Source organism: Anarhichas minor, unplaced genomic scaffold (assembly GCF_050575085.1).
Source record: "Anarhichas minor isolate MPS153535 unplaced genomic scaffold, ASM5057508v1 ptg000024l, whole genome shotgun sequence".
NCBI classification, from domain to species: domain Eukaryota; kingdom Metazoa; phylum Chordata; class Actinopteri; order Perciformes; family Anarhichadidae; genus Anarhichas; species Anarhichas minor.
In genome coordinates this window covers 2,796,908-2,810,496 of record NW_027466470.1, presented here as the reverse complement: position 1 = coordinate 2,810,496, position 13,589 = coordinate 2,796,908, and the positions used below count along the sequence as shown (strand labels likewise).

General features: G+C 45.0%; 1 protein-coding gene across 1 annotated transcript in view; it reads right to left on the bottom strand.

Annotated features, from left to right (window-relative positions):
• pard3ab (par-3 family cell polarity regulator alpha, b) overlaps positions 1 to 13,589 on the bottom strand; it is a 205,572-nt gene that overhangs the window by 134,146 nt on the left and 57,837 nt on the right. The window contains exons 3-5 of the mRNA XM_076098178.1: positions 6,118 to 6,301; positions 2,243 to 2,433; positions 1,868 to 2,011 (exon numbers count right to left, since the gene is read on the bottom strand). Of these exons, the coding sequence (XP_075954293.1) occupies positions 1,868 to 2,011; positions 2,243 to 2,433; positions 6,118 to 6,301 (519 nt within the window). The remainder of the gene's footprint in view (positions 1 to 1,867; positions 2,012 to 2,242; positions 2,434 to 6,117; positions 6,302 to 13,589) is intronic.

Genomic DNA, 13,589 nt, shown 5'->3' with positions numbered 1-13,589 from the left:
TCATGTTTTTAACGGTTCTGTTTTAAGGAGGAGGAGACCTCTGAACAATGACAAAATGAATCCTAACCAGGAAAAGCTGCCTGCACTGATGTCAATAGTGGCGAAGACAACAACTCCCATGATCCCACGCTATTTCACAATGTCACCAAGCTCCGTCTTTTGTTCTGGCTTTGAATGAGAGACCCCCCCAGAGACAGAACATTACCTACTGTGAGTTTACCACCAACACTGGACGCTGCAGCCAGCTGGCTTGTCGATGTGTATCTGCATTCTGAGCCAGACAGCATTACTAGTACGTACAAAGCAAACAAAACAGATCTGCAAACCGCTTTCACACCACTGTGAATCAAATGAAACGCTTTCGTCATATGTTGATTACAAATAAAAAAAATATGTCCCACAACAAAACTGCAACTGGCAGTGCAGACCGGTGCTGTGATTTGCACGCGCGTTCTCAGTCCATGGCATTTTGCTTGTGGAAGAAGAAAAACAAGGAACAAAATAAATGAAGTCAGTTATTCTAGACCGGGAGCGTCCAACCCGTTTTTTTCCCTCTTGAGAGGAAATGAAAGTGGCCGAGAGCGACTCGTAGCACAACGTTGTACATCAGCAACAGCAGCTTCTATGGTCCTTTCTAAGGATTTTTAGTCACCGCAGTCTCACTCTACTACAATCTCGCCACTGACGTCCGTTTGGTAGACAGTCGTCTTTTGAACTCCTTTACCTTCACTGTTCTTAGACCGCTACCAGCCGGGAAGCCCCATGAAAAGTGGCTGTGGACTCGGTTCAATTGACATAATGTGGTGTCAGAAGGGGGCGGGATGTCTGTGAATCTGATTGGACAGAAACAGGTTTACAGAGTGACTTTGTGTTATCACATGTACGTACATATTCTTTGGACCTCTAGCGAGCCACTGGTAGCCAGCGAGCTACTTCACGGAGACCCCTGATCTAGACCGACTGCTGCCGACATCCACCAACGTGGACGCGCAGACCAACGGCACCCAGCTACCCACCGCTCTCTCAGGGCTTTGGCTCGCTCAACATTAGATTATCATCTCAATAGTGCACTTGGTTAATCCCAGTAAGTAATGCAGATGTTTTACAACAGCACACATGTAAGCCAAAGAAAACCAACAGCCCATAAAAAGATGAGATCAGATAGTTGGTGTGCATGCTGTCACTTTTAGACATGTTTATTTAACCTATCACTATCATTATGGAAATGAAAACATATCTTTTTGGGGGGTAATGCAACCTTTGCAAAGGCAAGCGTGTCATGATTTGTCATCATATTTTATGATCATATTCCAACAAAACTTTGGCGTGCATGACCCCGGTGGGAACGGAGCCCCCGGCCCCTGGCAGCCTTCTACATATCCAGTTAAACAGGACCACATGTACCGTGTGTGGCTGATGTTATTTTACTGTATCGACTTTAAGCTATTTCTCCTTTCCACGACTCAATGTGTCACTGCGGATTCACGGTGGAAGTTCCTCACTTTTTAACCTCTGCGCTGAGGGCCGGGGGAGTGATAGAACTGGGTCGGGCTCTGGACTGGATCTTGGCCGCTCAGAGCTTAGGGGGCTGGACGGACCGCGGAGTGGCGAGACTCGCCGTAAATCTCTGAATGCTGGGTAGTTGGTGTCAGGAGTTCAGATATAACAGAGAGATGATGTGTGAGGTTTCCTAAGAGCGTCCATACACACTTTCTATTGCATCTTTAGTGGGAGCTGCTTTACGTCTTGTCTTCGTATTCCTGCAGACTTGTCTCATCTTCACACACGTTTCAATTCTGACAACATCTAGGTCTATGGTTGGCATAGAATTACCATCGGTGCACACTTCTGCTGAACATGGTCCTACCTGTTCCTGTCTCTCCAGCCAGTGGTCCACCATGGGGTGATTGGCGCTGAGTGACGAGCGGGCCGTCTCTCTCTGAAACTCACTCTGATTGGCCCACGTCCCCGCATCCCGCGGCAGACTGCGGTACGTGTCCATAGCTTTACCCTGCGAAGACACGTTAAAATGTCTGATGCTGTGCAATAGTTCACTTTGGGGGGGGTTTATAAACCAGTAAAACCGGGATAATCTGCAACTTTGAAACGATCGGTAAATACTTTTTTTTCCTCAAAAACAGATATGTAATAGCCGTTAGTGTATGAATAAAACACCGGTGTGCCACATGTAGTGGAACGTGCACATCCATCAAGATCCATTCATTGTGAAAGAGCCGCCTACCTTCCTCTCGAGGCTGTTGGTGCCGGAGGAGTGGCGAGCTTTCAGGAAGCCGGCCGTGGTGGACCAGCGGCTCGGGTTCTTCCTGGATGGCGGCTCTTCCGTTTTGACCCGCGGCTCACCGCCGCTGCTGAACGGCCCGTTGATGGTGAGCAGGGCGGGGTCGCTGCTGCGCCGGACGTGGAGGGGCATATCTGAGAGACGGGACAGAGACCGAAAGTTAATATGGATAATCTTCTTCCCCTTACTCTGGGAGGAAATAATATCAGAGCAACTGCTTTTAACTTGTAGAAAAACGCCTTATTGGCAATTTATGTATAGAAAACCATACCACTTGCTATAATTGACAAGACTCAAGACGAATATTTAATATCATGTTTGGGGATGATTGATGAAAATAGGCTGGAACTCATTTTGTTGCTCAAACATTGTGGGCAAATGAAGGCAATTAATCATTGGAGATTCCGTTATCGTCCCTGTTGTGGAGTAATCTGATTTGTCACTAAAAAGTCGAATGAGGCAGCTCCGGTTTCTACTTCACTGCCAGTGAATCACAGAGCAGACAGCGTGTGGGAACAACAACATAGGAGGACGACCCTATTGAGAAACACACAGTGTGAGTGGATGCCTTCCATTAAAACTCTTCACTGTTTAAAAGTTGCGGTGCGTGGGAAGTGGGCCAAGGTCCAAACAACAACTCCAACGAGGGCAGCGCGCACGCACAAAATAATGATCCCACCACAGCCTGCGCTCGTACACAAGACACCATGTTAGGACAAAACTCCCACTTTCAGACCTTTACAAAATCCCACAGGCCCATTTGATTGGCTGAAATGCATCCGGCGGAACACACAAGGGAGATTAAATGTAGACGGGAAAAAAAGTGAAATTGTTTAAAAAGCTGAAGCGTCTTCATTAGATGACAATGCCAAGTGTCATGTTCCCATGTTCTCTTTCCAGGATGTTCTGCTGCTCTGACGCGCTCACATGTTTGGTTGGTGGTGTGTGTTCGTACAGGAAACACTGTGATCTGTGTGAGTGTGTGTCTGAGTCAACAGTTATTAGACTTGTGTGTATTGTGAGACCAAGTGCATGGCGGGATTAAGTGTGTGTGTGTGTGTGTGTCCCTGTTTATGTGTGTATGTTTTCTGATGAACTAATGAGGGTGAAGGTCAGAGTGCGTGTCTGAACACTTTGTTCAGAGGTACAGTGTGTGTGTGTGTGTGTGTGTGCGTGTGTGTGTGTGTGAGCCTCTCCTAACTGTGTGTAAGATTGTATGTTAGTCTGTATTTCGGGTGCACACAAACTAGTGGACATGTGTTTGTATTTGGAAATATCTGAGCCAACAGCTACAGTATCTGTTGAGCATCTGGTAATGTGTGTGTGCGTGTGTGTGTGTGTGTGTGTGTGTGTGTGTGTGTACTCTCATGTACTTTGCTGACTGGTGTTGCCGGGTCAGCCGGAGCGTGGGACATAAACAGCTCTGAGTTCTGGGAGAAGGAGTTCATTGGGGGGGGGCAGAGTGCAGGCTGTTCTGACAAGTAGTCTCAACACCGCCTCAAACTACAACTCCCAGGAGGCTTCAGCACACGGGACACCTCTTCAGATGAACTCCTGTGTTGATAGAGACGGGTTTTTTTTCGCTTCCGGTCCCCTCTGCTGATACCAGAGATAAAAATACTAGCTGAATCTATTTTAACATTTTGTTCTACGATATTTAATTTGCCACAACGCTCGTGAATTTTGAATATTCTGTCCGACAAACACGTCATCCCTGCAGCAGAATGTGACTGTACACCAATCTAACACCATATGCTTCATCCATCAGCTCCACACTGTGTTCTGATCAGCGCTGTACGGCCATGTCTGTGGGAAATACTGCTCTCTGATTGGCCTCGGATGTGCCTTCTTGTTTTCTTTTGGTTTATAATCATGATAATCAAAGCACCCCAAGGTGCCCTGATGTATAAAATGACCCACTCTAACACCTGCCTGTTATTTCTGTATGTATAACACACCAGCATCTATTTACTTTGACGCCATAAGAACACCTTATCAAGTGTTATATTATTTTTAAAATAGCGTTTGTTGTCGTTTCCTGGAGTGCTTTCTACAATTATTTTACCTATTTTAGTTGTGTTGCATCATGGGAGACTGTCTCATAAAAGGACAGTCAAAAATGAAGCTAACTATATCATTGTGTTATTTCCAATGGTAACACAATACATACTGGAAACATTCAGAATGCCTCTGTAGTGTCAAACACTAAACCCACTGCACTGTTTAGTGGGTTTACTGTGCTTTACATCGCTGTGCTCTCTGTAAAGCAACTCTCTAGAGCAATAAGGATAGAACTAATAACTCAGAACAGTTTAAGCCGATAATATAAACTGTGAAAAGCAACATAACATTCAAAGTGCAGCTATGTTTTAGAGATAAACGTCCACATTCTGGACTTTAAGTACGACTCTTAATAAGAATTCTTGCATTTTGTAAATTAACTTTTCAAATTGGCATCTGAAAGCCTCGCCTGTTCACAACAGCGACACGGTGCTTTTCATCAGCACTTCCATGTCTGCAGAGGAAAAAGCCAAAAAACATGAATCCATTTGTGGACAACTCTCCGTCTAATAAGCTTAATCTCTTCTCATTGAGTTGCTGGGCGGAACAAGAAAACTGGGTCCAGCGCCTCACATCTCATCCAACATGAATGAGTGATTGAAAGCTATTCTCATTAGGCGCTCGTGAAGATAAATATATAAATATATATATATATATATATATATATATAATCAAATTCCTTCTTCTCCGTGTCAGACATTTCTCTTAGAAACCCAATAAAATGCAGCTGATGAGATTCAGTGCTGTCAATTAAACGGGGTTAGAGCTCATTATGGAGACGGTTAAATTGGACGTAACTGGCAGGTGTGATTATGCCCAAGATTTCCATTTCTTATGCATATTCACATCCAGCATCTCACCCAGAAATCCAATTAGGAGTGGAGTGACCTCCCTCGCAATGTGTGTGTGTGTGTGTGTGTGTGTGTGTGTCTGCCGTGTCAATCAATGCCAGTTCACTTGTGGATTCGTTATATTCTAACTGGTGTGATATTTTTAGTGCTAATAAAAGACGCTTATTAAAAAAGTAGTTGTTTTTACTTGACTTTGTTCATTGGAGTGTGTGTGAGTGAGGCTGTGTGTTAATGCCTCTAGTTTGCAGGTCGAGGTAAAAGAGGATTTTTACTTTAAGTCACAGCTTTCACTTTCACCCAGAAAGAGAATATTTGAGAAGAGAGTGAGAGTATGTGTTCGTCTCTGTGTAAATCGGTGAGCGCAGTGCTTGTTTGCTTCTGCATGTGGTCGTATTCTTTGCTTTTTTTTTTTGCTCGTGGCAAAGTTGACAAATCACCTACAAGAGTCGGCTTCCCATCCAAACGCGCGGTAATTACAGGAGAAGAAGCGACTTGGCCGGCAAAACTGCCGAGGTGGACGAGCTCAGCGTCACATTTGATTTAGGAGGCAGCGAATAGAACCAATTAGCCACTTTGGCCGGGGATCAAACAGCTATCTGCGCCTGAGAAAATAAAGAAAACAAAACGGCCCTCCTGTCCAATTAACAGAATTTATGGACGGGGCTGAGGTACCGCCGGGCTGTGATAAGGTAATTTGTTGGGTTTGCTGTATACTGCGGCGGTTGCTGATATTTGACGCTAATGAGGACGACAGATTTGTAATTTGAAAGGAGAAGAAGAGGAGCCGACTCGATTATTAATCATCTGTAAAGTAAATGTTTTAGTTCCTGAGTGTATCTTTGGATAGCGGTCCCTCTGTTCAATGCATACATTTACTGATCGTTTTTCTCTTGTGTTGGGACTTACTGGTGCGCAGGGCGGAGGGCGTGACCTCGATCTCACTGGCGACCTGGTAGGGCTGGAAGGCCGAGGCTCCGCTGCCAGCGCTGAGGTCCACGGCGAACAGGTCGGGGCTCTGGGTCCCCGTGGAGCTGGCACTGGTCCCGTCGCCTCCATGGTGGGGGTCCTGTTCGTCATACACGGCTATCAGCTGGAGGAGGAGAGGTCACGAGACGTTAGATAAAAAAACACGTTGCTTTATATTAAATGAAACACGCATCATCAGTCATTGCAGTTCGCCTTCCCTATTTTTAATGTTTCTTCCAATAAAGCTGTTTAAGGCCACAACTATATTTTGCAATCGTCACATTTGTTTCATTGCCTGAAATCCTGATCAACGATTCGGAACCCGGATACAGAGCAAGAAGAACTCCACAGGAAACCCACTAAGCATGTGTGGTCCTTTTGTGCTGGAACGCACGAGGACCACACATGCAGTCCAAATGGGTAAGGGGGTGATTTAGAATCTCACGTCTACACGATGTGACACTGAGGTGCTCGTTACCTCCAATCATATCCTCTCTTCCTTCAAAATGGCTCCAGGTTTTCTCTCCACATCTTTACCTTCAGAGCTGCTCTCCCTCTCAGATCTGATTAATTCCAGCTTCTACCGAGTCCTTTTATTAGATTAACAAATAAGAGCCAGGCCGCCCTCTGTGACTCCCACCGGGCCCACGGGTGGGTTCAGCTGGCTCCAGTTAGCCGAAGAGAAAAGGATTTTAAAAAATCCATCCTTCATTTCCATACTCAAAGGAAGTGATGCAACTGTCCCTCGTGGATCTGATGGAGACAACGTCCCCACACGGAGGACCACGACCCCCTGACCCCCTGTAGATCCCCGAGGTTAGAAATAAACGCGTTGAACGGCCCAAACGTCTTCAAGGCATCGCTGCAGTTCATCTGGGTTTATTTACATGATCAGGACCAAAGAAACACCCAGAACTCTAAAGAAAACCTGAGCAGCTGATAAAAAACAGACACACTATTGTCACTTTAGAGAAAAATACTGAACAAAAATATATTCTACCACATGAGAATAAAACAGTCAAGATGTCAAGGCTACGAGATGCTTTAAACTTCACGGAGAAGACGAGCAGGTAAAGACCTCTGCAGTCACAGCGAAGTCGTCTGCTAAGTTGCATGCTTTCATTTGCATGCTTTCATTTGCATTTTTCGTAGTACGTCTGCAGCTGCAATGACTTGAAAGAGTGCACACTTGTTGGTGATCATTCATTTTATATATATATATCTATATATATAGATATATATAGATATATATAGTTTATCTTTAAAATCCAGCCAACACTGTCACACTCACACTTAATGAAAAAAATCCACACAACTTAAACACTTACACACAAAAAGACACACTCCAATATGTATCCACGCAAACATGGCCACGCTGCAAGAGAAGCATTAGCACACACAATTACCGTTAGAGACACCCACACAATCCATTGAGAACACACACACACACACACACACACACACACACACACACACACACACACACACACACACACACACACACACACACACACACACACACACACACACACACACACACACACACACACACACACACACACACACACACACACACACACACACACCATTCAAATCCAACTAGCAGTTTTCCAGCACATTAAACCTTCATTTCAGCCACATTTAGCCTGAGAGCTGTGGAGTTTTATAGCAAGTTGGACAGGCTCCCTGGTGGTGAACACACACACACCTCATTTTTCCCATTAGCCCTTTACATAAATGTGCAGACATTTACTTCAGATTAGAGCTTGTGTCAGCCCGGGGCTAATGTGTGTACACACGGTAATGGGGGGTAATAAAGGTCAAAGGCCAGGGGGGGGGGGGGGGGGGGGGGAAGAGTGTGTGTGGGGAGAATGCGTGGATGAAGAGCAGAGAGTAGGAAACGAGGGGAAAGTAAAACAGATGGATGAGAGTAGAAGTGTGTGCGTGAGTATCAGAGAGACGGCCGTGCGTTTCATGCGTACGCGTCTCTGTAAGAACTCCCTGTGTGGAACTGTCTCAGAGAGTCCTCCACTCTTCCATCATTAAGGCTCAGTTCAGCCGGAACAGCTGAGTCAGCAAAGGCCCCCTGTACCCCCTCCCGGTCCGCTCCCTAAGGACACCACAGAAGAAGAACCCCCCCCCCCCCCCCCCATGTGATTTTTACAGCCCATTTGGTTCTTGTCATGCGGTAATTAGTTGGGCTGCAGTGCGCACTGTAAATTCCTTGAAAGGCAGAAACGATCAGAGAATAATAACAGCGGTGTGATGGAGGACGTCAGTGCGAACTTAAGTCTCTGGTTTAACAGACGTTACAGTTTGACGGAGAGATGAACTTCACATTTTCACATACGTTTCGTGATTCAAAGATCTCTTAAGTAACGCCATGTTTTTAGATACGTTCTTAGAAGCATTTTGTACATTTCCAGTGATGCTTCTTCTCCTCAGAACGTCAGAGTTGCAATTATCAGAATATTACACCGACGACTGGAAAAGGCACATTTACCCACAGGGATCCCCAAAGGTTTCCTATTATCAAACAAAAGCAGACGCTGAAATCATTTTCCACTCAGTATACAAATTATGAATGTATGAAGTAATCTGTGTGTACATAAATCTATATGCAGATGAGTACAATGCAATAATAATGATAAGAAATAACTTGCTGGGAAGAAAAAGATAAGAGAAATGAAAGAAATGAACGACAAGAAAACAAACTAAACATCCGCTGTAGTGTGTTTCCTAATCCGTGTGAGAATGGTGGATTGTAAAGTTCAGAGGTCACCGCTGTGACTGACGGACGCTCCCTCAGGACTCATGTTGGATGTTTTATTGACTGGATTGTTGTGTGTGTGTGTGCTGTGAAACAGCCCAGAGTCACAGCTAATTGCTGAGGTTTGTTGACAAGCGCGGCCCCTGACCCTGCCTGCCATGGGAGAACGGCTGCCACCTATCATCACACACACACACACACACACACACACACACACACACACACACACACACACACACACACACACACACACACACACACACACACACACACACACACACACACACACACACACACACACACACACACACACACACACACACACACACACACACACACACACAGAAAAAGGTGGCGTCCAATCAGCAGGGCTGGTCTACCCTGAGGAAAACAGGATGTGTACACAGTGTGTTGATTGGCCTGTGAAAGTGTGTCAATAGGTTCAGACAATCTAAAAACCTTCTTTCTTGACTTAAAGCTCAGCCCTGTGCAGCTGGATTAGGGCTGTAACAATTATTTTACACGTTATTTGATTATGAATGTATTATTTGGACGTCTAATTTGCTGGGATGTTGTCAATATTTTATCCCTTCTGACCAACATGTCAAAATAAACCAAATGTGAAGAAAAGCAAGCAGATCGTTGAGTGTGACAAGCTGAGAGAGTTTTTTGCTTAAAACTGTAAATTAAGATTAAAATCTGTTTTTTTTGTTCATCAGTTAATTGATCCTTCGTTAATTGCCGCCCTCCAACGCAGACTGGCCGATCGTAGCGTCGACCAGCTCTTTTATTCTCAGGCTGGTTCTGTGGTTTTAGAGCTATTGATAAACGGTGGTTCCCTTCCACACTGTGATCTGCAGCTTTATCTTTTCAACCCGTTTTCACTGCTGACTCACTTTGACATCCTGGATTTATCCTTCAAACAGCAGTTAGTGACAGTGTGGGCTCCATGGTAACGTAGCTCCGACAGCTTGTCGGAGAAGCAACAGGGGGCGGGGCTTAGCAAAGGCTCAATTGACTAAGTGCTTTATGCTCCAACGTTGTGCAATAGATGGAAGCCATCCAATACTCTTTTTTTGATTTTTGACCCAAGCTTGTTATGGCAGCAGGTATACACAGGTATGTGCATACACACCTGTGCAAAGTGTGCATGCGTGTGTGTGTGAGATAATGCACATGGACGTATGTGTTCACGTGTGTGTGCAAAACTCACTTTTGAATCGTTTTTTGTTCACTTTCTCTCACACACACACACACACACACACACACACACAAAAAGTAACAATAATCGAAAAGTAAATTACAAGGGAAAGTGTGAGTCAGTCCACTTTTCAGCCGTCACTTGCAGCTCATAAATCATCATCATAACTCTGGCTAGAACAATACGCTGGCAGCCGGGCCAGAGAGAGGGAACCAAAGGTCTCTCAGAGGGGAATTAATCCCTTCGGGTGTGTTGGGGGGGGGGGGGGAATCGCCCAGTCTTATTTCATCAGAAATCCCCGATGCCGTCCAAAAATTACAGTTGCCTCAGTTCTGGCGACCAACTCCAAAACATAAATCTCCCCGAGCTGCTGCGGCCATCTATCGACCGTTTGATTTATCCCCTCGTCACACGAAAAATAATGTCAAGTCATTACAATTTTCACACGGAATTATATTACATCAATACACCGCATTTCCCCCGGTGTCAAGCTCCACGCCGCGCCATGTTTGTGTTCTTTTTATATGATTTACTGAATGTGAACCGCATTATCAATAACAGACATAAAGGGAAAGAGAGCCGGTGGGAACGACAAGACAAGAGAGGTAGCGAGTAATACAGCTGCCTCACATGAGCAATGATTGAATGACGTTCATTAACTATTTTAGATAAAACACAAACTAATTAACGATTATTTATATCCTTAATTAACCTGACACACCTCTCCTCCTCCCTCCCACGTTTCTGTATCCTTAGCTTCACAACTGAGGAGAACTTAAGTGACTTAAACGTTTCATGTCATCAAAATAGTTGCTGATTATTCTTCTAATCCTCTCGACTTTCATTTAAAAGCTCAGACATTGCCTTGTATTCAGTGACGTAGTGATCGGATACACTGGATCGGTTACTGGACTCAGGAAATAGAAGAGAAGAAGTTGGGATGGGTGAGTCCCCGTCACTGATGTGCAGCAGTGGGAACATGTACCCACTCCACTGGACTCAGTATCTAATCACACCGTTCATTGGACCTTCTTGGATATGTTTGGAATGTCCCAGTTGGTATTTAGCTCATTGGTACTGGACATCTGGAAAACCCCGGTGCAAGGATATTTCCATGTCTTTGTAAAGAGTTGGGCGATATAAATAACATTTACTTGACTCTATTGAAGTTTTAAATTCATCTGCCAACAATAACTATTACTTTTGTCTTTATTTGATGTGCTGCAGGTGGACCAGCTCAGATCATGGATCTCTAGAGTCTGTTGTACCAGCTACTCACACATACAAGGAATCTTTGCAGACCTCGATAACTCTATCACCAAGAGAACATCCCATGGGCGTATTATACTTTGCAAACAAAGCTGATCCTGATTCTGGAAACCCAAATCCTCCAGACCTGGCCCGCACTGAACCAGGTCCGTGCCAGGGAACGAGAGGGGGCAAAAAGCACCGCAGTCAGCGAAAGCGGGGAAGTAACCGCTTCACTTTCGCCTACACAGCTGTGTAACCCAAAACATGTTGTCCCGACTCTCCTCTGAGGTCAAAAGAAAACTGCAGCCCAGAACATTTTCCTCGGTTACCTCGGTTACATGCTCCGGGAACTTTGAAGAAAGTGCAGCCGGCACTTTTTTATTTTTTATCCCAAAAGCGACAGCCATCAAAACCTCTGAAATCAGTCGGCCGCAGCCCAGAAGCCACAGAGTGCAGACAGGCAGTGACCGGCGTTACCCTCGGGTCAGCCCTGTTCATGTGTATGTGAGGAGTTCACTTTCAAAATGACAGGAAATTTATCAAAACTAGAGCTCCCCATTAATAGATCATCATTTTTAAAGGATGGTTGGTAACTTTAGATGATGACATGATGATATTTTGCAGACAGGACTTCCTACATTTTATGGTTTTGAATAATGGACGTCTGTTATTTTACGTGAACATGGATATATACTTTACCATAATTTGTTTTTTTTCATGACATTTATTTCCACTTTATTTACAGGAAATCGTCCCGAGATTCGCAGGTCGAGACGTGGGAGGAATGTGACTCCCGACGGGTTCATTAAAGGAGGAGAAGCTGTGACGAGAGTTACAGTTACACCGTTTGCCGCCCAATGAGTGGCAAATACACGGGAGGGGGGGGGGGGAGACGCTATCTATGGAGGCCACAGAGGGAGAGCAGGAGTGTTTTCTCCTCCTTCAGACGTCCAGTTTGATTTGTTACCCGAGAGCTTACATGAAAGTGTTCACCGTTATTTATCTTTTGACAGCTTTACAGGCAACAACAGACTGGCATAATTTAACAGTCACTCCATCTCACCTACTTTATCAACTAGAGTCAATTTAATTGATATGGTAAATAATAATTATCGACTCACTAATTTGTGGCGAGGAGAGGCAGCTGGACGTTATGAAGTATCTCAGATTTCCACACACCCGGCACGGTTTGAGTCAGGCCGCGTGGCTTTAAATAAAGCCTCTGGTACAAATCAAAGAGAGTGTGTACACTGGTAAATGAAACATTAACCTTCAGGAGAAGACGCTCTTATTGGTCTGTGGTCGGGATGCACAGATACCAGGGTTTATTCAGACCAAGTACAAGCACTCAGGAGGCCTCAGCAGTGCTGCTCCTATAGAACCATTTCTGTGCAAAACCAATGGAATCAGAACCGACATCCGAGTCAGCTCCGTCCGTCACACCGGCTCAGTCTCATCCCGTCCCGAGGAAATGGAAGTACAGAGTGTGATACAGCACTCTGAAGTTTATTTTGTCGCCTTGTTTCCTCACAAGTCAGACCTGTCATATCAGTGTGATCCACTCACACTGTCCTATCTGCACGTTTCACAAAGACACAGAGACTTAGAGGACCTTTTAATGTCGCTGAGAACTTCATTTAAGACCGTTTTGACAACCAACATAAAGGAGAGGAGCCAAAGCAGATTATGTTTTGGAATAAGCAGCAAAGACAAAAAGGACAATAGGAAATAAAACACCATCACTCATTAACGTCACTGGTTTTTCAGTATTAACTTCATTTCATATGAACCAGAGAGCAGACAAACGTGGGTCGAACTTCAATTTTAAACGCCACTAAACACAAAACATGAACTTTAAGTGTCCAAGACTAGAAGGTCACAGAAAGTAGTGGAGAGTTCCAGATGACAGATTGTTCAGAACTTTTCTCAGACTCATTTCTGTAATCAAACGGGCGTTTTGCAACAACTATTCCAAAAAAAAAAAGAGCTCATCTGAGCAGCAGGCCGAAGGGGGGGGGGGGGGGGGGGGGGGGGAGACGGACAGATGTGGCTAAGATTAGCCGAGGCTGCTAGACGAGCAGCGCAACCCCAAACTCCCACAGAGGCCGTTAGGGGCTGAGCAGGAGGCAGAACACGCAGTCACCTTGGCCTCCCTGAGCTGAGAGACAATCAGAGACGTCTCAAACGGAG